The sequence below is a fragment of the Anomalospiza imberbis genome, chromosome 10 (assembly GCF_031753505.1).
Source record: "Anomalospiza imberbis isolate Cuckoo-Finch-1a 21T00152 chromosome 10, ASM3175350v1, whole genome shotgun sequence".
In the NCBI taxonomy this organism is placed as follows: Eukaryota; Metazoa; Chordata; class Aves; order Passeriformes; family Viduidae; genus Anomalospiza; species Anomalospiza imberbis.
Window position 1 is genome coordinate 10544036 of NC_089690.1, and position 23628 is coordinate 10567663.

A 23628-nucleotide genomic window follows, 5' to 3' on the forward strand; every position below is an offset into this window, starting at 1 on the left:
GTAAAGCTGGAAGCACTGTATTATCTTCAGGTCACCCTATTGACGCCAGTGAATGTCACTGATCACAATTTTGTCAGTTTCTAGTCACCCTGTGTGTGCTAGTAATGTTAAGAAGGCGTCTAAAGCCCAAAGGGGATTCTTACTGAACTGCTCAGATCTTAGGATCAGGAGCATGGTGCTTTCAGTGCAGGTGGGCTGGTGGATTTGTATGGGGCAGCTGCACAAAGCCCTCCCTGGGGGCTTGGGATGTGGCTTTTAACATAGTGGAGAAACCTGATCCATTTCTCATCATCTTGACATGTTCTTCATCGACTTTGGTACCTGATGAACGAAGCATTGCCTCTCAGACTCCATTGACACATTGTCTGTTGCCTGTCACGTCATAAATCTCCCTATGAAGCTCTAAGTAAACACCCCTGGGTGGAATCAGCAGGTCGTTTTTGTGGCATTTCTTGTCAACTAAACAATAATTCATTAAAAATTTAATGACTGTTTTGCTCTGGAGAGGACAAAAAGAGAGCTGGCGCCTGTCTTTCAAGTTTCTGTCTTGTTTGGCAATTTTTGTTTTATTTTGGAGATCTTTTTATATTTTATTTTGAAGGAAATCAGGTTGGTAAACTAAAAGAAAGCCATCTTATTATGAAAAGCTTGAGTGCTTCTGAGAACATTTAAAACAAGGATGACTAGAAATGACCTTTCCATCCTGAAGCGAACTTTGAGCGTATTCTCCCTTTGGCATTTCTAATGATAGACTTTCCATCTGGTCTTTGCTTAAAAGCTAAGATGCAGCTTGGTTTTTTTTTTTTCACATAAAAACTGTACATACTCTAAAATTAATCCTCTTGATTATTTCACTTCAGGGAAAGGAGTGCAGAAACACTGGGAATATTTGCTTATTTTTAGCAGCTCCAGTCCTCCTGAGAGCAGATTCCTTTTGTCCCAAATAAAGTGGATTCTGATTTGAGGGAACCCTGGATTTCCCTCTGCTTAAACTTGGGGAGATTATACCCTCTAGAGGAGATTTTTAATGGAAATTGAAGAGATGTCAGTGGCTCTGGTGGGATCTGAATCAGTGGGGAGGGATTTGTGGTTACTTTAGCTACCCTGGGCAATACTGTAATTTCTAACACTGAGAGTTCCCTCCTCCCAGTTTCCCGTAGTGATTCCCCAAAGCTGAATGTACAAGAGGGAAACCCTAGCAAAATGAATGCTTCAGGGAAGAATTGGGGATCTCCTGAGAGCTACCACTGCAACCATTTAGCCTCATTTCAGCAGAATCTTTGGGGAAACTTCCTAAACCAATCCTTTTGCTTAGCAAGGCATTCCACCAAATGCCTAATTTGATACATGCTTTGTGAAGGCCCGTGGGACATAACATTTAAGAATGCACTTGAACTTAAGAGTGTAACTGAGCCCCTGCTGCATGCGAGCACGTGCACGCAGGAGAGGAATGTTTCTCTGGATCACATGTAGGAACATCAGACAGCAGATTTTCAATTTTTTTTTTCTTCCCTTAATGCTGATTGCCATTGAATGCGTCTCCCACTCTCTCTCTCTGGTTAGTTTTTGGGGTTTTTTGGTTGGTTGGGTTTTTTTCCTTTTCATCCTTCTATTCAATGAAATGCTACAACAATACATGTAGGTGGGAGATTACTGGTGAGCCATCCATTCCTCAAATGTTTTTCTGGTGGGAACAGCCAAAAGTAAATTTGTTAGCAAAGTCACATTTCTATCAGTGCTGCGTATGTGGCGTGCATAGTAAACAGGTTTTCTGATGCCAGGTTTTCTCAGCATCAAGGAGGCAGCAGAACAGCAGATGTGCTTTGGGGCTTTTGGCAGGTAGATGCTTTCTGAGGGTATTGGCATTTTTGCTGCAGGTTCTTCTGGTGACCAACTTTATTAAAACAATGGGAGGGAGAAAGGATGTTATGGATAATGGAAGAGAACAATTCTGGCACACGTAGCTTCCTCTTCATAAAGCTGTTTTTCCCTTGAGGCAATATATCTTGCGTCTTATGGGAAGGAAATCTTACAATATAAAAGGAAGTCTGAACTGCTTACCAGTGAATTTAGAAGCGTAGCACTTGGATTCCTTTCATGAAGAGATAATATGGGGCCTGTTCCAGTATATTAGGGAAGCTTTTTTAAGATGCTTCTCCAAAAATAGGAGGACTCTGGGAATCACTTATTTAAAATAATATCTGTGGGTGGCTTCTGTTAATATTCCCAGAACCTTCGGGGATGTGTGCTCAGCATAACGAAGGTGTTCAGAGAGCAAGAGCAGCAGCAGTTTGGTATCTTTAGCATGGGCTAGAGGGCAGGGGAGGATGGCTTTGTGTTCCTGGGGATGGCTCTGACGTGGGCTGGAGTGGTCCGAGGGCTGTCCTCGCTTTGCTCTCCTGCAACAGCTCCTGAGGGGCTGTTCTGCCTCCAAGAATAGCTGGCACATGGCAGTGCTCTAATTAGGTTTGTTTCTCCTGCACTGGGAATGACGTGCCTGCTGCCAGCTCTGCTGCCCAGAGGATGCCCCTCTCCACAGACAGCTCCCTGTGGTGCATCACGGCAAAGAGCTGGGTCCATCCAAAGGTTTGCAGCTTTTTAGCCTCACCCCAGTGCTCCTTTGTCTCCCCATTCTCCACAGCTAAGATAAAGTCGTGGAGAGAGAGAGCATGGAGAGATTTTCTGTGAGTAGCATGAAAGGTGAAGTGCAGATAACTTCAGCAGCCATAGCCAAGTTGAGGGTATTTTATACAGACAGTAGCAAACTGAAAACAGTAAACAAAAAAAAAAAAAAAAAGGGAGAAAAAGTGTCTAGAATCCTTCCAAAGAATTTCTGCAGAGTTCATAATTGAAGGGGATTTTTTTGATAAAGGCTAAATTGTGTATGGGCATGAAAAATCCATCAGGGAATTTAAACCATTTCCAAACCACATAAAACATTAAACATTTCAAGCTCAGGAGTAGCTTGAATATGGCGTGCATCATCCCAAGCTTTAAGCAGTCATCTGATTTTTCTCTTGCAAATGTTAAATATATAGTAAACGAGAGCCAAAGTAGTTTTTATTTGCTTTCTCATGATGACTGTGGAACCCTGAAAGGTTTTGCTGGCTGACCTGACACACACCTTTGTTTACCTCTCTTGGCTAGATGATTTTAGCTGCAGTATTTTGAAGAATGAGGGGAGCAGATATCATTACTGCAGTCACAGTGTCCCGTTCTGTGTTTGTGATGAGCTCCAGCCTTGGTCTTTTGTATGACTGTGTCTCAAACTAGCCTTCTAAATCCAGTGGAATTAAAGATTTTAATCAAGAAAGATGCTAATCACCATGACATGATGTGATATGTATTGCCTGATAAGGATATGGAGTAAATCTCACAGACTTGTGAAAGTAGAGTGTTCTATTCTTTAAAAGATCCTCAACATCCACATTTAGGTTTTGCCCAGATGTGTTACTGGATTTTAAAGCTAGGTCATGCCTGTATTTTTAAATCTAAAATTTATCCTTTGTGTAGAAATGCAAATAGTGGCCAATTTCAGAACATTCTCAAATGCATTCTCAATTGCTTCTTGTTTTCTTGACAGCCCAGGTGCCCTAAAATACCTTGTTTCCTCTTTAAATAAAATTGTTACTCATTGAGTGTCTTTCATCAGGGAAATCTGACTGTCATTGTTTAAATCCTCTAGGAATGAGCTTTGCTTTTGCATAAAGCAGTCACCTTGGATGACTGCGTGCAGCAAGTCATGCATTACAGAATTGCAGCGAGAGTTTTCAAAACCTGCTTCTCTTGGGTTTCACATAAACACCAAAGGAGGGTGTTTCTGCTCTTCTCTAGGAGACCACTCAGGCCATGACTCAAGTTTGTCTCTCTATGCCGAAGATGGTAATAGAATCATATCACAGAATCATCAAATGGTTTGGATTGGAAGGGAACTTAAAGGTCATCTCATTCCACCTCCTCTGCCATAGGCAGGGACGCCTTCCACTATCCCACGTTGCTCAAAGCCCCATCCAACCTGGCCTGGAACACTTCCAGGGATGGAGAGTCTACAGCCTCTCTGGGCAAGTTGTGCCAGTGCCTCACCACCCTCACAGTAAAGTCTTTCTTCCATATATCCTCTCTTTCAGGTTAAAGCCATTCCCCCTTGTACTACCACTACATGCCCTTGTGAAAAGTCCCTCCCCAGCCTTCCTATAGGTCCCTTTTAGGGACTGAGGTGTTCTTGGCTCTCCCTGGAGCCTTCTCTTCTCCATGCTGAACAACTAAGCCTGTCTTCATAGGAAGATATGCCAGCCCTCTGACCATTCTCTAAGAAAACTCTGCACTCTTAAATACACCCTTGCCAGGGCAGGGCATGTGCTTTCCCCTTGTTACACTGTAAAAACACCACATTGGCAAGCAGCACCATGACCTTCCCATTGCTTCACTTGGGACTGGAAAAAGGCAAAAGGAGTAATTGTAGCCCACAGCACCAGGGCACTGCTTAGGTTGTGGGGGAGATGCTTCTTTCTTTGCTGTGATTCATGAAGAAGGTAGAGACATTGGCTAGAAAATTCTCAGGGCTGATAAGCAACTCTGAATGATGTAGGCTTCATGATTCATCATAAAGCCTCAGCACACTGGGCATTTCTGTGCATTAAAATAATTTCCAAGCAATGAACCTTCCTGGTGTGTCTCTGGCTGTTTGCACTTGCTGATAATGTCAACTTGGAAGTCATTCTTCCTGCATCATCTTCCTTCTGATGGAGGAAAAGGCCTACTCTTTCCAGCTCACTGATCAAGGAGGTCTTGTTAGGTGGTGAGATGGACTATCCCCTCTTCTCCTGTGCTGCTCAGCACTCTCTCCTTGCCCTTCACTGCTCCAGGCACATGCTTGAGGAAGCACGAGGAGATGTGTATGTGACAGTGGATAATCACTGTCCATCACCACTGGCATCAGCAGCCCTCCAAGCGTGACAGAGGCTTTTGTCATCAGAGAAGATTTATCCTCTTCTCGTCCTCCCTGAGCACACGCTCAAACAATATATCCATTTTAATTGTTTTCTGAGAGGTTATTAATATTGGAGTGGGGATTTAGAATGATGATCAATCATTAATCTGAAAAGGATAGATTTGCACTCTCCTGTAGCAAAGCTGGAAAAGAAATCAGAACAAAAGAAAATCGAAAGAGGTTCCCCACCTCGCCTAATTTAATTTTTTGTTTAACTAAAATTGTCCCAGTAGCAGTTTTGAGGGAAAACCAAACCTCAGACTGAAGGTTTCCAAAGACCAGCTTAGAAACTGTAGCAATATGTTACTACAATTTGTTACCATTTTTTTCCACAACATTTTATTTTAAGAATAAAATCTCTGGCTTTTCAAACAAAACCACAGTCTTAGCAGAGGATTTTAATTTTCTTCCGCATTATTCCTTTTAACAATATCCACAAATATTTCAGTAATTTGTTTTCTGTCGGTTAAATAGAAAACTTTTAATTCAGTCTGGGAGTGATCTTACCCAGGTTTCTCTAGAGCAAATAGTTGGCCCTGGTTTTGGTGTGGTGTGTTTCATGGCAAGGGCACCCTCTCAGTTGCTCTGGGTTGATGCCAGACCCTAATAATTTTCTCTGGAAGGGAGGCACTATATGCTGAGCAGAGTTACAGTAAAACAACTGGCTTTATTGACTGCTCTCTCAGAATGGTCAGAAGGTTAAAATGTGTGCTTGGGTAACTACAGTGTCATGGTCATTCCTGCTGGGAATGCAGGATGGTAGCCACGTTCCCCCAAAACCAGCACAGGTTCCATGCTGCCACTGTTTATTCCTGCTTGTATTCTGAGGATAGGCAGTCTGCCTGGGTCACTCTAGGGAGTGAATTCTGTTATCATCAGTGTCCTGAATGGGAATATGATTCTCATAATTGGGAAGTCCTTTTTGTACCTCTGTTATTCACCTCTTCCTTGCTCATTTTACGGTGCTCCTGATGGGGAATGCTCCGTCTCCTCTTGTTTTCCCCACCACAGTGCTCTGGGCTCTGACTAGATAGAAAAATGGGGTGGTTCTTGGTAGGAGATTTTGTGGACTATGGAAGAATACATGTAGTTACTTGTCTAAAAGGTCAGTTTAGCATGTTTTTTTCCTAACCAGTTACTTTGTTGAATTATGCAAAAGTGTAAGTTTTAAAGCATTTCTTGTCACAATGCTGCAATAACTGCAAGTATAAGTGGTTATAGTAACTTTAGGTTGTTGGAAAACGGTCTTTGGTACAGAAGGCATTTGAATCAATGTTTTAGTGTACAATTCATCTCAAAGAAGAGAAAGTCTGCATCATTTGTTTTCTCCTCTACTTTCTCTGTTATCAAGAAGTACAGTAGGAAGGATATAGAGCACCTCCAGGCAGCACCTCCTACCCAGGGAAAGATACAACCCTCCTTCTTTTTTGTTTTCTTTTGATTTTAATCCCGATTTTGTTCCATGTTCTAGCCAGATTGCACGGGACATTTCTAGTAGGTACCAGCAAAAGGAACCAAACCACCACCACTCCATATAAATATATATATTTATATACATTTATATGTGGAGCTAGAATCATAGAACTGTTTAGGTTGGAAAAGATCATCAAAATCATCAAGTCCAGCCATTAACCTAACACTGCCAAGTCCATCACTAGAATTTGGATATGGAGCATTGCTGTTTATTTTGAAAAAATATGATAGAGGTGAATTCTATGCATCTCACATTTAATTTTATTTTAAATTATCTTCAGGGATTAAGGATGTAATTTACTATTCAATATTACACCAGTGAATTAGAAGACAATTAATTTTATAGCATAAAGAAAATCTAGATGCTTTTCTGCTCCCAAGCAGCAGTGACTAACTTCAGTGGAAGGAAGAAAGCCAGTGCTGTTTGTGTTGGTGTAAACAGTGAACTGAGATAGATTTGATGAAGACACATTTTGCTTTCATCTTCCAAGTCTGGATGTTTGTAAGTGTGACATAGGGAGGGGTGGCAAAGAGGATGGAAGGACCCAGAGGGTGAGTGACCCAGTTTGAAAACTAGTCCATGGGGATTTGTTTGATCAGCTCATCTAAGCACTGCGCTTGTCTTTCCAGCTTGGTGGTTTTGCTCCAGTCTCTCAAACCAGGAGGTTAAGACTCAGTGAAGAGAACATCTTGAAGGGAGGTTGACCTCCTCCAGCAATGGTCTGCTTAATGCAGTGGGTTTTGTTGGCCCTCTCCTTTATATGCTCGGTAAGGAGAATGGATCCAGTCCTTCCAGATGTTCTGCAGCACAGACCACTGCTGACTCTGAGGCTCAAGCCAAGGCTGCAGCACATGGGTTTCCTCTGTCTGCTCAGATTGCAACTTGCCCCCACAATGGGAAAACAACACAAAAACAGGCATAGGCAAAGATAAATCCAGCATTGTTGTAAACTGTTGGCTGCAGCTTCCAAAACTTGAGGAAGTCCTTTGGCAGTGAAGAGCTCTGAGAGATTTTTTTTTTTTTTTTTTTTTTTTTTGTGATCTGTGCAGTGTTTTGTATTTCAACACTAGGGACAGAGAGGGTTTGGTTGAAGATAAGATAGGTTGTGTCTTAAGGACATGATCCCCATCTTCCCTGTCTGCTGCCTCAGGGGAGAAGGCAGACCAAATAAACAGACTCACTTTCACTGTGCTTTGCAGCAGCAGACAAGGAAAATGAGGTTCTAATCCAGTGGCATAGCTCATTTTTTTCAACTCCTTCACAACAGCCTTCTAATAAATTAATGCATATGTCAACTCTTGTCTGAAGCTCTTAGCAATGAACAAATGAGTTCAACACCATAATCTAATAAACAAATAGATAACCTGTTCCAGTTTGTTCTGGGTGAGGTGGTGTTTCCTTTGTTGAGTTGTTTGATGGACCATTCACTCTCAGAGAAGGATGATACATGGGAATGCAGCCCATTTCCTCTCCAGGACAGGATTTTCTCTTCTGTCTTTGATGCCCTGATTTTTACTTGTTTACATGAAAATCTCTCCTCTATTTTCTGTCATTTAAAAAAAAAAATCGTTCAGAATGACTTTTGTCCCCATTTATGGATCTGAGCAGCTGCAGCTGAAAGTGAGATCTCATTGTACTAGTTGCTTCACAAGTAAGATGAAATCATGCTCACTTCTACAAATAAACATTGCAGAGAAGGCAAAGGAAAGCTTTTCATGCTGGTGGACAGAGACACAGTGGGGTTAAGTGACATCCCCAGTGTCCTAAAGGAAGTCTATGACAGGGAAAAGTGCTTAGAGCTTTTTTGTTAATTCTTATGGTTCTTTTTCTGCCTTCTTTTATTGAAGTTTTAAGTTTCCATGGGCTGTTTCTTGCATCAATTCAACTTCAGTCCTTCACTAAGCTTTAGTAAAGGACTGTTGTGTTTTCCATGAGTTACATCTATGGCAGAGAGCTTGATGTGGGGCATTAGATGGAGTGCTCTGCCCCGCAGTTGTATGGAAAAATAAGCATAAGATTAAAATGCAGCCTTCTGTCGATGGCTTTGTGTGTTGTAAGCCTGATGTGTAGGAAGCTCTGCTGATGTGCATGTGGGAGGACAATCCAGCACAGGTTGTACCTGCCTGCTCCTCCCTCCACCACTGGGGCTGCAGGAGCATTGGCTGGGATTTGCTAGGAAGAATAGCACTTGGTGTCTACAGCCACCAGCTGAACAGAAAGGGAGTCTCATCAAAAAACCCCATTGTTTTCATGAGGGGCATCCACTGTTGTAAAGCAGCTGAGATTTTGCATAATTTGGGGAACGGAATCCTTATCTCCTACCCTCGTGCTAATTACTGCCTTTGGGGTGTTTTGAGAGGGAGGTCAGCGAGTTCTGAGTGAAGGGGTGGAGGGGATTTCCTGCATTAGTGACCAGAGCTGGAGTGAAAGCTCTGTGTGCACGACACTAAAGACAGCATCTGTTTGTACTTAATTAAGTTGCTCATTAAAAGCTACATCGCTTGCAGTGAGCATGACATAGTGTGCCAGTGCTTCTTTTAACAGTCACAAACTTGTGGGCACAAACTTGCCAGGGGTCCAGTCCCACTGGCTATGCCTGAGTGGTGGTAAAACCCTCTTGAGAGGGAGTAAAAAATTGCTTTTGAACTGCTGCCTCAGCTCAGACCCGGATGTCAAAGCAGCCAGCGCTGGATCTCCCCACTGGCACTCTCCCAGGTGGCTCCTCTGTCCCCACCAGAGTCTCATCTGCTTCTCCTGAAAGCTTTAGTACCTTATTCTGGCTCTAGTAACACTGGAAGAAGTCCAGAGCATTTCCAGCAGAGCTATTTTGGATTTGCATTTGCAGGAGGAATTGTACCTAGAGGTTTTAAGTTAATCGCACGGTCATTTTTCCTCTGTATATTTAACCACTGAGGTTAATTACCACTTCAATGTTTCACAGGCTGCTTCTTCCATTATCTCAGCCAGCTGTGGTGAAAGGCAGTATGGCAAGAGGGTGGTAATCTGACTGGAGTTGTGCAGATAGGAAAATTGCTGGGAATTGTTTCCAGTGAATCCCAGGGGTTTAAATAGTTGTATGGCAGGGTCAAGGTAGAGGTGAGGATGAGTAAGCTGCCATGGTACACATTTCCCATTGACTTTCCATGTAGTAAACAAAATTACCAGATGATTGTTGGCATGTGGTGGGTTTGGTTTTTTTAATTTTTTTTTGATTTAAAGAGAATATTTTAAGCAGGACTGCGATGCATAGTCCCGAACTGTAGGGGACTAATGTTCCTGCTCTCCAGCTGGGAGAAACTAATTCAACATCTTGTGTTGTAAACACTCACTCATTTTAACTGATTACACCTCCAATGTTCCTCAAATCACTAAAATTACTAATTGCTATTCCTTACACATCAGAGAGTGAATCCTGAATAATTAACCCCAAATAAAATTAGATGAATTGGCCCTTTTAATTAGAATCCCTGCTGCTGTTTGTTCTGAGCTTCCTTTTCTTACTGTTAAGAGACTTTTAGAATGATTAAAACTGTTTAAGACTTAAACAGCCAGTGACCTTTTAATACAATGTAAATCCATAAAAGCAATATTTCAGCTAGCAGGTGGTGAAGTAAATTTTCAGTGCAACTACCTGACAGACTCAGTATTCCTTTTTTAAATGCTGAGGATGAAATTAGCCAGTGTGGGGTTTTTTTTTCTTCCTCATGCTTATTAATACAGTAGCTGATTAGCACAAGTAGTTCAAATGGTAGGATTAGTGATTGGTAAGAGTGGTAATTTAAACAGTGCTTTGGGTTGTTGGAGCTGCTTTATTTTAGGAATCACAGGCCAATGTGGTATATTTAGGTGGATTGTGGAGCTGGTGTGTCATCATGCAACAGTTTCCCCTTCACTGACGTGGTGTCAGTGACTCCTCACAACATGGTTGGGGCCAAAACATTATTTTAATTGTGTGTTGTCCTTGCCTAGTGATGTGTGTTAAGTACAGATGCTAAAGGAAAACGTTATCTTTGGGAAACTTAGTAAAATGTACATTCACACCTAGGAGGCACCAGGTCACATCTAGCTGAAGTTTTCTATAAAAATCCTGTGGTGGCACTTTGCAGTAGAAAGTTTCCCAGACCACATAGTAATACTGGGATATTCTGCAGGCTCCTGCAATGGTCACTGTGGATTACAGGTTCACGACAGCCTCCTTCAATAGGATTTTGGCCTAGCGCTCAACAAATTAGGGTTTAGGTGTAAATCTCAATTGTTTCAATGCCAAAAGCTGTGGCAAGCTGCCGAAAGCCACACTTTCTGCAATGGAAGGTAAATACTTGACCGAGCAATGCCTCTGTCTGCTCAGTACTTTGCCAAATGGAGTCTGTCTGGATCAGAACGGAAACACATCAGTGGGGGTTCGCTCCATCACTCTCCTTAGTCTGGTCTCTGAGTCAGGGCTGTACTGTGTTTCTCAGGTGATTCAAACTGATTCTGAACAGCTTCAGAATCAGAAATTATCAAGATGACAATCAGAAAGGGTTATTTTTGCTTGGAAGGAGAAAATTGAAATCAGCATGTGACATATATAGTCCTCAGATGTCAGCCAGAGATCTGGGAAGACCAGTGGAAGCCCAGTTTTTTGTTTAATAGGTTTCATTAACTTATTGTTCCATGAAAATTATGGTGTTTTGCTTTTTTGTGTTTCTCTGTGTTTTTCCCCAGAGAGTCTATTTTACTGAACACATGAGCCCTTCTTCAAGTCTAGAAGTTCCAAAGCCACAAATCTTCACGTCTAAACAACTGTCTGTCAAGGGGGAGGCAGTTACTGTGCTACAATTCATTTGTTGGCTGGCAGATATATCTCCTGAAAACAAAGACTTGAGACATGAGCTTGATCCAGCAAAAAATGAAGTGCACCTAAGATTTTAAAGGTTAGCCTGTAAGTGAGAATGGTGTTTGCTGTATGAGGCAGGATGTTTTTCTTAGCTTGTACTTGTACCCAAAAGGCATCAGGCAGCCAGTGGCAAAAATTTTGTGAGTTTCTATTCACCCTGACAGGTTTGTGTTGATGTAGGTGTCTGTTAGGGCTCTAAACAATTTTATATTCATGTACTTAAAAGTGTAATAGTGAAATGTTTAAAGCTCCTTGCAATGTGTAAGAGGGGAAATGTTGGGGTGGAGAGGGGTAAAAGTGCAAGTGCATCTACAATGGCACAGACTCGATGGAAGCCAGAAGCCAGGCTGGGCCCTGGGAGGCATCACTTCTGCCAATGGCTCTGCTATTGCTTCCCAAAAATACCATGGTGGGCTCACCTCATTGCTGCTTAATTACTTGTATTGAAAACATACGAGTTTTCTATTGCTCAGGGTGAGCACGAGGGCAGGGTTTTCTATTACCGGGCTGGCAGTCCCATCCCTGGTGGCTGCAGCGGGTGATGCTGCGGCGCAGGAGCTGCACGGGTGCTGAGGGAAGAGCTCAGAGCTGTGGTTTCACGGCACGTTGCGCCGCCGTATCTGAAATAACCGAGCTGGGCATGTGTCTCACTGCACAGCCCCTTCGTAAGTTGACTCATGGTCTTCACAGCTGTATGAAGGGAGAACGAGTGTCTGGTGCAACAAGGACTGTTTATTTTCTCTTCTTAAACGTATGGTAACAGGCAGAGATTTCTCCATTGTAAGCTGAAGGCAGTTGGTGTCTTGGTGTGATTTCCTACCTCCATGGAGAGACTTGCCATTGGAAGGCAAGTCTCTTCACCTGCCTTGAAGTACAAATTGCTTTCTGGAGGTGCCTTGGTACCTCTCTGTGGACAGAACTCAGTGCAATCACTCTCATAACCTGGAATACATCCAAGTGTTCAGGTTGATGTCAGGTGAAAGTCAATCAAAATGCTGGTCTTGGTGCTGAACAATAATCAATACTAGTGAGCCTTTTGCCCTTCTTATCCCTTATTCACAGAGGGACAACCTGGAAAATCAGTCAGGAGAGGGTGAGTGCACAGGCTGGGATGTGTCCTCCACCAGCCCATGGTTAACTGGTAATCCCAGAGCCCCATTCTGCTGTGGCTGCTGGTGCATCCGTGCAGACCAGGGACGGTCCCTTGCCCAGATGGCTCCCGCCTTGCTCTGTGACACTGAAGGTGGTTAGCAGTGGGTGGCAGTGATGTGCTCTGCCTGGACATGGACTTTCCTGCCTCCTCCCACAGCTTGCCCTGCTCTAAGTAAGTGAAATCTGACTTGCAAAGCTCCGAGGGTGAGAGAAGGTCCCAGAAGTGCACTGTAGGGACACTGTCCTTAAAGGGACTGTCAGCTGGCTTTCAGGTTCTTTTCCTCTTTTTCTCCCTCAAACCTAGATGTGTTTCTTCCCCGCATCATCTAGAGTCACATGCTGCTGAGGACACAGATTTTGGTCTTTGCATGCTTCCCTCTCTGCCGGAGGAAGACTTCAGCAATGCCAATAATAATAATGCAGGGACAGCTTTCCCTCCTGCATCCAAGGGAATATTCTCCCGTGAGTGCAGTGGGAACAGCGCTGGGTCCTGTGGCTGTGTGTGGGAAAGAGGAAGGCGCAGTGGCAGAATAAATAACTAAAGCTGTGAAGGAGAAAGGTCCATCTGTTCACAGAGGACCAGGAAAAGGCCAAACATCTGCAAGGTCCCCCCAGTTCATCAGGCATCTGCTCTCTGCTTCCCAGTCTAAAAACCTTCCCACTTGTGGGGAGAGTGGAGCCAGCAGCTTATCTAACACAGGATGGAGTCAGCAGAGCTGGGCTGGGATGTGGTAAAGCCAGCTGTCTCCTGCTGCAAAGAAGTGTTTTCTTCCAAACTCTAGGAGAGAACTCTTTTTCTGTCCTTTGCTCCTTTTCTAAAAAATCTTGCCAATTTTTTTTTTCTATCAGGAGGAGTGGGTCTTCCAAAGGGGCAAAAATGGTATTTTGTTTATGTTTGTTCTAGTGGTCATTGTTATATGAAGACTTCTGATTATGCACAAAACCTGCCCCTTTCCCTGTCTCATCTCCTCCAGCACATTCTCTACCTTGTTTTTCCTTAGGTGTTTTGAAGGATTGTAATAAAGCAAGAGTGTCTGACTAATGTGCTGTGCAGGGAGATCAGTTTTTGGCATCGGAGCCAGGACTGACTGAGAAACATCATCTAAAGCATAATCTTGAGAAGTCTGTGTTTGCTGGAGTTGAATTTGTTTGCAAAATCCTGTTGGCTGGTTGGAGGGTCATTTACAGAGCAAAGGAGAAAAGTTTAGGAAGCACTCAAATATCCCAGCATTTTTTAGAACTAACCCCTTAGATATTAATTTCAAAATCTCTCTACTTTTCATTTTATTTTGTATTGTATTTCACATGATTTGAAATAAAAGATAGGATTAATTCTAGGGCAATGAGGAGGATACTGCAGATATTATTGAGCATAATTTTTTAAAAAAATCAATCCTGAACTCTATAATATCATGAGCCAGTAGGTTTCATGAGATTTTATGTATTGGAGTAACATGATTGTCTTAAATTAGTTTTCAGTCTGTTGTTTTTGAGCTGTCTTTGAGCATCTGTATTTAGGATGATACTTTCATAGGGATTCAGAAGGGGTTTTTTGAGTCCCATCCATGCTCATTTTGGGGAAAATAGGAAGAAATTACTTTCCTGGTAAATAACATCTCTGAAAGTCCTAGGGGAAGTTTGTGTCTTTCAGAGAGTGATTTGAAATAGAAGAGGAAAAACTTTCAAGGGCTGCAGACCCATCTGCTTCCCATGGCAGAGAGCATGAAAGTGTTGTGCTGGCAGTGCTGCCCCACTTGGTGCATGTGCCTGGTCTGGGCTGAGCCTAGGGCTTTAAACCTGGGTATAGGTGGCCCAGAAGGCTGCAGGTCACAGGGGTTTGGCTCAGCAACTTCCTGAGTGGTTTGGAGCCTGCTCCTTGGCATTTAGGGGTGGTGCTGAAGGCTTCATATTTCCGTCCAAAAGCAACAGTTCCTATATATGTGAGATATCACACTTTTATTAATCTGAAACCTTCTATCCCAGATGTTGCACACACAAGAGCCAACAGCAAACAGCTCTACTTGCAGCATCAGTCTTCATAAGAAGAAATAAAAACATACCAAAGTGGTCCAAATTGCAGGCATCTGCCTTCCCTGGAGACAAATCCAGTGCTAATGGCAAATGCTCTTTTTCCACCATTAGGAGGTGCTTTCAGAGCTTGGTGTCCTGCTGCCTGCAGCCTGTGCTACTCTGTCCTTGTTTTCTTTCTCCTTTGTGGTCCCACTTCCCATGAAATTCTTAAGAACTTCTCTCTGCTCCCACCTCCCATCTCTATGCTAAGCTGGATGGCTTCACAGCCAGTATTTGCTGCTTTGTTTTCCCATCAGCACTTTTGGAAGATTAAAATGAGCAAGTTGTATTCTAGAAATTTTGTACATCAGCCCCCTTGTAAAAATCCAGAGTTAAGAGAGGTGGATTCATGTGTGCTTGCACCTGGCTCATCATGTGGCTGTTGTCACTGAGAAGAGCCTGTCATCTTCCCAGCAGTTCCTTACATGAAGCTATGAAGATCCTGTACCAAGAGGAAGATGCAAAGAGTGTGTCTACCTGCCAGCAGCAGGGATGCCGGAGATGGGCTGGCCTAGATTCTGGGCTCCAGCTCCAGCCCTTTGTGTGTCTTCTGCAGCAGGGAATCCCTGCTTTTGGACAGCACCTGATGCTGTCTTTAAAGGGATCAAGAAGAGTTGGCATAGTTAGCACACGAGTGAATTGGATGGGATCCATTGCAAGGTTAGACACAGGGTGTTCATTAGTGCAAGTTTTGTGGTTGCCTGTGGTAGGTTTGAGATGCGACTTGGATCTGTGGAGCTGCTTGTTGGTGCCTTCAGGCTTTGTGGTGCATCACCTTTTGCTGTGGAATCTGAGCACCCCTAAGCCATCTGCCAGTGTTACTGAGCTGTGTAGCCATTTTCTGAAGCATTGAGGGGTGAAGCTGCGCATTTAATGGTCAAATAATGAGTTATGTCCTGTGCCACAAAACCGATGGGCAGAGCTGAAAGTATTGCAGAGCTCCTCCTGATCATCCATGTCATGATGTGGGGAAATGCTGCTGAGTTTAAATTCTCCCATTCTCTTTCCTAGGGGACTTTCTTCCTCCCCCACCCCCTCCTGTGGATGACCTTGGGAACATCACATCATCACAAGGTGTCTTTCCCCCCCCACCCCCTCTGGATGATGTTACTTACAATGTACAGGTAAGAAGACAAGAATTTTGTCATTTGTGCAGAACTGATCCAGAAATTGTGGAAATGAATGAATGATAATACAGTGAGGTGGCAAAGTTCTGGTTAAAAATCATAGGTCAGGAATAACCAAGTCAGCTTTAGCAAGCTGTGTTTCCCAAGCAGGGAGTATTTCCATTCAAAACTTGCTGGGCTATTAAAGGATTTTTCCCATCCGGCTTGAATTAGAAGACTAATTGCCTTATGTTGTTGTGATGGTGGATGGGAGTGGAACCTTCCCAGAATGAATTGTTTTCTGGAATGGCCATCTCCTTCCATGGACTGTGGAGACTTTAGGGCAGTAATCTGATCCTGAAAATGCTTTGTTTAGATTCCCAAAATTAAGTGAAGCAAGTAAGCCCTGGCCCAGGCTCCAGTGATGTAATTGAGACCCTTTTCACCCTCTTTTTGCTGGCTTGGATCTTCTAGATTTGCCACCTGGATGAAAATGCAACTTCTAAGATGCATCAGGTGATGCTGTCATGTCCAAAGTGAATATGGACAGACCTTGAACACCTTTGCAAGATATGAACACTTTTGTGCAGGTTTGCCTGGGGTGCCAGGTTTATGTTTGCTCAGGCACATTCTGGAGAAATGCATTCAGACTTTGGGACAAGGCAGTCAAGGTGATCAAGGAGTGAGGAGCTGATCTTCCTGGTGGAGACCAGAAGAGTTTGTCTTGTTAGCTGAGCAAAAGGAAGGCTGAGGATGGGTCTGGTTGCAAATTTGAAATACACTTTGGGAATAAGCCATATTTCAGCTCTGTGTGGATGTTGGTGCAGGAACAGGAGAGGCTGAGTTTGCCAGAAGTACCTCCATGCTGGTGTTCAGAAATTTTCTAAGCACTGGGGCTCCAAAGATCTGGAAGAGCCTTCTGTCAGAAGTAGTGAGAGCAAAGCAAGCATGGTCTAGGTTTGAGGCTGTTGAGAGTCGTGTAACCACATATCCACAGACGTGGGGCTGCCCTTGATGGCTCTGGAAGATTGTGGCAGTCCTGTATCCCTTGGTGGGTTTGAACATGAGACTAGGCCAGCAGGCAGGCATTAAACAGGATTCAAAAGACCTGACTTAGTTCCTGACCCTCTCACCAGCACTAGACTCACTTTGTCTGCTTTGTGCCTTGGGAAAAACAAAACATTCCCCTCCCTCATGGTCTTACTGAGATCTCTTGCCTGTGGCAAGGTGTTCAGACACGATGGCAAAGCCTCAGCCTTTCCTGCAATGGGCTCAGTGTTGGAAGCAGCCTTTGAGCAGGAAGGGGTTAATGGGAATTGTGTTCTCCCTCGCCAGGAAAGGCTGCAGCAGTCAGAGACATTGCCAAGTGCAGAGCATGGCTTTTCCCAGCCTTGGGGGAATGAAGTAATTCCCCAGCAAGTGTTGTTCTGTCTTTTATCTCTCTGAGAAGAGTGGCCCCCGTGGGAGCAGGGGAGCTTCCAGAGCACCCTGGGAAGCCGTGGAGCAGCCGGCTCCTGGCAAAGGCAGGCCTGCATGGTGCCTGCACAGGAGCCTGGGCAGCAGGAAGGGGTCATGGTGCCTCACAGGATTCCTCAGGGACAGGCTCCCCCCTTCCCAGGTCAAATTGTGTATTTATTGAAAGGAGCTCGCTCCTGCCGTGGCTCCAAAAGTGTCCCTGAGTCACTCGAGACTGTGCTGGGGATGTGCCCCTTGGTAGAACCACTCAGCAGGACAACTCTTCCCTCAGAACTCATGGAATTGCTATTTGTCACACCTTTTCTCTCTGGCTTTGGGAAACTGGGACTGGAGCTGTGTTCAGTGTTGGGTTTTAGCAAGAGCTCGGTTAGAGCAGGATTCCTTTGCATGGTATCCTGCTCAGAGGAAGGTGAGCCTAGCAGTTGTACCTGAGCAGTCATGCCTGTCACCATCCCAAATGTACTCTTATGCAGCAAACAGGGCTCCCTGCCTTTCCCTGACTTTCATCTGTGATCAGAGAGGTCACCTATTCCTCTCTCTTTTCCCTTCCATTTTCTGTAGGAGATCAGGAGCAGGCAAAACTCAGGGCTCAAGTCAGGAGCCAGCAGGGTTTTGTGTTGCAAGATCAGCTCCTTATCTTTCAGGAGCAGCAAAAGTCATGCTGAAGCATTTAAAGCCCAAGAGAGGAGGAAGAGGGCAGGTGGTGCTGGAGACAGCTGCCCAATGCCTTTGTGCATCAAGCACAGTAATTTTCTCAACTCTGGACAGGCGTTCTTGTGCTAAAGGAGCAGAACGAATGGTGACTGTGTTCCTTCTGCTGTGAGGACATGGTTGTCTGAAATCAGGGATCTCATGAACATGTGTTGTATTGGGCTCCAAGAGACTGATCTTGCTCTCCAATGCCAGACCATTTAATTTCCATGCTGCAGTTTCCCCGTTGCTAAATGTAAGTGCTGGAGCAGCAGACTCAGTTCCTGAGCATTGCCCAGACCTGAGGCTGCTCTCTGGGTGGTTTGGCCCCTGTGGACCCGGTGAGAGCCCTCCAGATCTACTTCAGAGTTTGAAATTCCTCTGTTCCATCAAATCACCCATTTTACATCAAAAATTTCTCTCTGGATGGTGCAGTGCTGATGACAGCTTATGAAGTATGTGTGCTGTGGGGCTCCAGGTAAAGCTTTTTATACTAGGTGTTAAGTTGATGAGGACAGCAGGATAGATGTTTAGTTTATTATCAGTTTTTGTGTTACTGTTACCAGAGGGCTGAAAGCTGCACAGCTTATTACAGTTCAAGCTGTAGCTTAAGAGCAGCAGTTAAAATAATACCCAGTTTTCATAGACCTGTTTATCTCTGCATCTCTATTTGGACAGTGGAACTGGCCACTTAGGATCAGATCCAAAAAGGTACTTTAGTATCTGACTTATACTCTGATGGAAATTAGAGGAGGGCTGGATCATAAAATACCTTTGTGATAGATCTGGCATTTTCTTGTAATTTCTTTTTTCCCATCTAGATCTGTCATATTTAGGTTCAGAGCAGGGCTGTGGGGAGGAAAGGGGAAGGAAATTTAAACTCTTTTCTTATTAACTGGAATGCCTTTTTTTTTTAATCAAAAAAAAAAAAGGAAAGAAAAGGCAATATTTATTTTTAAAAGAGTGTGTTTGGGCTGGGGGAGAGTTGTGTTGGGAAGTTCCCCTTTGGCTGCAGTGGGGAGAGGCAAGGACTTGTTCCCAGAATGGTGGTGAGGGCGTGGTGGTGGCGTGTTTGACAAATAAGGACATGAGCAAAGAGCCTTTTGCCACGTTGGCCTGGGCTCAGTTTGAAAGAGAAAGAAAAAAAAATTTTGGACGGGAAGAAAAATGAAATCACTGTTTGTCAAAGGGAAATAGATAGATCTGGGAGGGAGGGAGGCAGATTTTTATTATGTTTTTGTGTTCTAGTTTCAAAACAGGCATCTGCCCAGGCCAGGGAAAGCCAAAGTGAAAAACTCTCATCAGCTGCCTCTCAAGCACCCTCTTTGCTCACAGAGAGGGACCCTCACTCATGCTCTGGCAATTTCTTCCTTCCTTGCCAGGCAGGGCTGCACAGCTGTGTGAAAAGCCAGTCCCTGTCCCATGCCCCAGGAGTCATGGAGTGCTCTGCTGTCTCAGGAGTCATGGGTGCTATGGCTTGGAAATGACCCATTCTCTTTAAAGGGGAGGGTCAGAGCCCAGCATTTCATGTTGGAGCAGGATCTGGGTGGCTCAAAGCAGATGTGACCCTCAGCTGCCAACTTGCCAAGGGCCACCTTGGGAAAATGTCCATTTAGAGATCTCTACTAATTACCTGCACGTGCTGCATCTGCAGATGGGTCTGATTTTCTTTTGGGATCTGAGATGCTACCACAGCATGGGAAGGAGAGGATTGTGTTGAGCTGGGATGGCACCTCTTTCCCAGCAACCCCCAGCTGTTACCAGTGTGGTTTTTATTGACAGGCCACAAAATACTTGACAAAAGAAATACCACTCTCTTCCTGTTAAGGAAGCTGGAGCGGGGAAAGCGCTTTGCCTTGGTCATCAGGCTGACCAGTAGCAGGTTAAAAATAAGACCAAGATCTCCTGTGTCCCAGAGCAGTTCTGCCTGCTGCATCCCAGAACCTCATTACTGTAATAACTGCAAATTAATGACTAAACACAATCAGTGCCTGAACATAGGGACAATTTGGGATATATCAAAGTGTATGTGAAGAAGTGGTTTTAGGTTGGGGGTTAAAGTGAAGAAAAAATCAGACTTTGAATAGTTGCATGAAGTGCAATATAAAGAATTTCAATATACCAGTTCTCGTTATAATCGTCTGTGTTTGGAGGGGCTACATGGGCAGGGAACTGTTCCCACATTCAGACCTACTGAACTCACCATCCTGTTGTGATGTGCAGAAAATCAGCCAAAGGACTGAAATTCCTATTGCCAAGGAGTTTTGGAAGGGCAAAAGCTGAAGTGCGTTCTGGAGGCATGTGTGTCTTCCTCTGCGAGGCTGTTCTGAGGAGACCGGTCTCACTTCTCCTCAGTGCTGGGAGAAGGTGGGAATGTGTTGATAGATGCGAGAAGTGAGAGCCTCATCCTTGTTAGGGAAGAGGCTGCCAGGTGTTTCGCCGTCTGACTCCACTCCCTGCAAGTGGCGGCGGTGCCTCTGTGGGCTCTGACTCACTGGCTGAAAGAACAGCCAGGACACAGGAATTGTTTTTGATTTTTTGGATTTTTTTGGGTTTTTTTAAAATTTATTTCTGAATTTTGGGTGCACATCTTGGCAAATAGCTGGGGAGGAACAAGCATGAATTTTGCCAGTGGGGGTTGCTGCGTTAGATAGCTCATCTCCTGTTCGGTGGCTGGGCTCTGCCTGCTGGTGCTGGGCTTGCTTTAAATCACCTGCCTTTTAATGTGTGGGGAAGCTGAAAAGGCCAAAGAGAGCAGAACATGTGTTCAGCCTCCCTCTAGTGCTAGATTTTGTTAATCATCGGGATTAGTGGCCTGGTTGTAGGTGCTTGCTGGCAAGGAATGTTGGTACCACAGGGCAGCTCTTGCTGCTGGCGGGGCTGCCAGACTCCAGGAGGGATCAGTAACTCCCAGAAACTCTGTAAATAAGGCCACAGTCTGTGTGCATTGCTTGCCATTTGAGATCTAGCTTTTTCAGATTTCTGTGACTTCTAACCTGATTTATTAAAATCCATGTGATAAGCATCTGCCTTTTATCTAAATTGAAGCTGTGTCCAACAGTATAAATAAATTACCTGGTAATGTTAACCTTTTTACTCAAACCTTGGCTTAGTAGGAATGCTTTTTATCTGTTTCCTTCCTGCCTTCCTTGTGTGTTTGAGAAACAGGAATGTGCTGTGCTCTAAGTTAGACTTAAACAAATAACATGTGTGTTCTCTGAATGTTTAAATGCTCAGTGGGTCTCCACAAGTCAATAAGTGTTTGCTCTATAATAGGGGGATTTAGGTTCTAGGGTGAGAAAAATCAGTAATATAACATCTGTATAAGTTGATGAATATTGGGATGCATGAGGGATAAAATGCATGCATTTCTTATATGTGTGTGTATATATATATATATATTTGCACCCTATAGATATATGTATGAGAAATGAATCATGAGTGGGGATATAGAGCAGACCTTCACATTATTGGAAGCAAGCATGCATATTTTATCCCTGCTGCTTTTTCATCCCTTTTTGTGGGTAGCATGACCAGTAGATCCAGGATCACAAGAGAAAAAGAACACTGAGCACTTCTTTCAGGCAGCTCTTGATGCATCCCATCTTATACACATGTTTATTTTACAATGCCAAACCACATTCTATTTTAAATCTTTAATGAACCTCTGTTCCCATCCATGTAACTTTCCAATTCTTACTCTCTTCAGAACAGACAAAGATGCTTATTATAAACCACAAATTTTACTGAAAGGGTGAACTGGAAAAGTTTTAATTGTGCAGTGTAAGCCTGCCATTCATCTCCTTGCCTGGCTATTAATATCTTGGCAATGTTATAATGCAACAGAACCTTTAACAGCTGAACCTCTCGGCAAGGACTACAAAGTAAGCAAGACCCAAACAGTTAACTGTGCTCATTATTTTCATCATGCTTATTACTGTGTTATTTAATGTATTTGTTATGTTATTGTTTAATACAGTCACTCAGCACACAGGATGTGCCAGGACCTGCACACTTGTGCCTTCTTTGGCAGGGGAGCTCTGTGGCTGAGGCTGGGGGAGGCTTTCAGAGATGAAACAGGGCAGCTTTTGGTAATCTGCCATACAGCAGGTGATAGGTGAAGGAACAGAAGAAAGCAAAAGCCTGGTACAGATCATGTGTAAATACAGGTATGGGACCTACTAAAAAGACGTGAGAGGAAACAGAAAGGTCAGAAGTGTTGCTGCTTGTGATGGTCAGAGCTGATCAAGGTAAATCCATCCCAGGTTAAGACACATGCCAGCTTGGGTCCAGACAGAAGGCCGTGCTCCCCCAGTGCTGTGCCCAAGATTACAAACCCTGGTGGGCATCTCCTTGGTCCTGTGGGCACATCTCTGAGGGACACTGTCACACTGCAAATGATGGAGTCAGCCACAGCTGGCACCTGCAGAGAGTTTAATCTGTAACCTTGATTATACCCATGGATAATAGAGACATGAATGTGGAAAGTAATAGTGGAGGCATGGGAGCATGCAGAAAAAGCAGGCAATTTTATTCTGTCAGAGCTTGGCTGGTGACAGACAAAAAGCAAGCAAATACATCATTGTATCTAAGGTAGAATTATTTAAACAGAGGGAAAATAAAAAGATAATAAAGATTTGGGAATTCTCCTATCAAAGCAGATGAGCTGTGTGATGGGACAGAGTGAGATAACATGACCAGTGCAGAAGAAGTTTCCATTCTTCTCATATCTGAGTGCTATTCAAGTGTGCAGTTGGATTAGCAGGTCCTAGGAAAAATCTCTTGCAAGATCCCTTGTCTCAGATCTGGGGTAGCCTGTGTTGCATTAGGGAACTATAATGCAGCAGCAAGACTAAAACAGACTGTCAGTAATAAGAAGGAATGCTAAAAACTACAGCAAACAAATTATTATGCCTCTTCTTTGAATGAAGCTGGCTGGGATTGGAAAAGGTGGTTTAGAAAGTCAGTCTTTCCATGCATTTTGGGCATAGTGGTAGTCTGGAATGTGACAGAGCAGAGTCAGATTCCCACCTTGGCTCTGGTGCATTAAGTACTATGATGCTGTGCAGTGTAGAAAGGAGCTTTGGCCAAACAAGATAAAAGGAAATAGAATTATACTGCTTGGGGAATCCAGTTGTGGCCTAAATTCAGTTTTAGAGCCCTGGAGTTTTTCAAGGAGTAGGACAAACTTCTTCTTATTTTTGATGAAAATTTTATCTGGCAGCGATGAGAAGATGCGGATATGGAGAAGTTGTGAGAGCATCTAATTTCCAAGAATGGAAGTGGCTGAAATGTAGGTTCCTGTCTCTGTTTTTCAGTTTCCATCACGGGTGAAAAACAGCTTCAGCTGCCATGAAGGGTGGTTTTGTTGTTAGAAAATGTTGTCTCTGTGAGGAGTGTGTGGCACAGTGACTGAGCAAGCTGGAAGATGGTAGAAATACCAGTGAGAAATGTTGCAGCCAGAGCTGAAGAAATTTGTTCCAGACATGATTTTAAGTGTCTGCTACCATGAAACTCCGTCTTTGTAGGACCATTCTCCACAATTGTATTTTTCAGTTTGATTTGCTGATTAAAATGCAGGATGTTGATTAGCTTTAACACACAACAGGTAAGGAAAAGCATCTGGAAAACATCTTGTGATGGTTTTAGTATTGGTTTTAATGGTGAGAGAAGTAAAACATAAATGTTTGGAAAAGCTGTAGCAACTCCCAAGTGTTGCTGAAGCCAGTAAGCGTCAAAAGTGCTTTACAGACTCCTTTTATTCAGCAGTTCTGAGGCACAGCTCCTTCCC

At 43.8% G+C, this 23628-nt stretch overlaps 1 protein-coding gene across 19 annotated transcripts in view; it reads left to right on the forward strand.

Annotated features, from left to right (window-relative positions):
- LPP (LIM domain containing preferred translocation partner in lipoma) overlaps positions 1 to 23628 on the forward strand; it is a 334843-nt gene that overhangs the window by 133322 nt on the left and 177893 nt on the right. For all 19 annotated transcript variants that reach the window (XM_068200654.1, XM_068200660.1, XM_068200643.1 and 16 more), the window contains one exon: positions 15577 to 15689. In XM_068200654.1, the coding sequence (XP_068056755.1) occupies positions 15577 to 15689 (113 nt within the window). The remainder of the gene's footprint in view (positions 1 to 15576; positions 15690 to 23628) is intronic.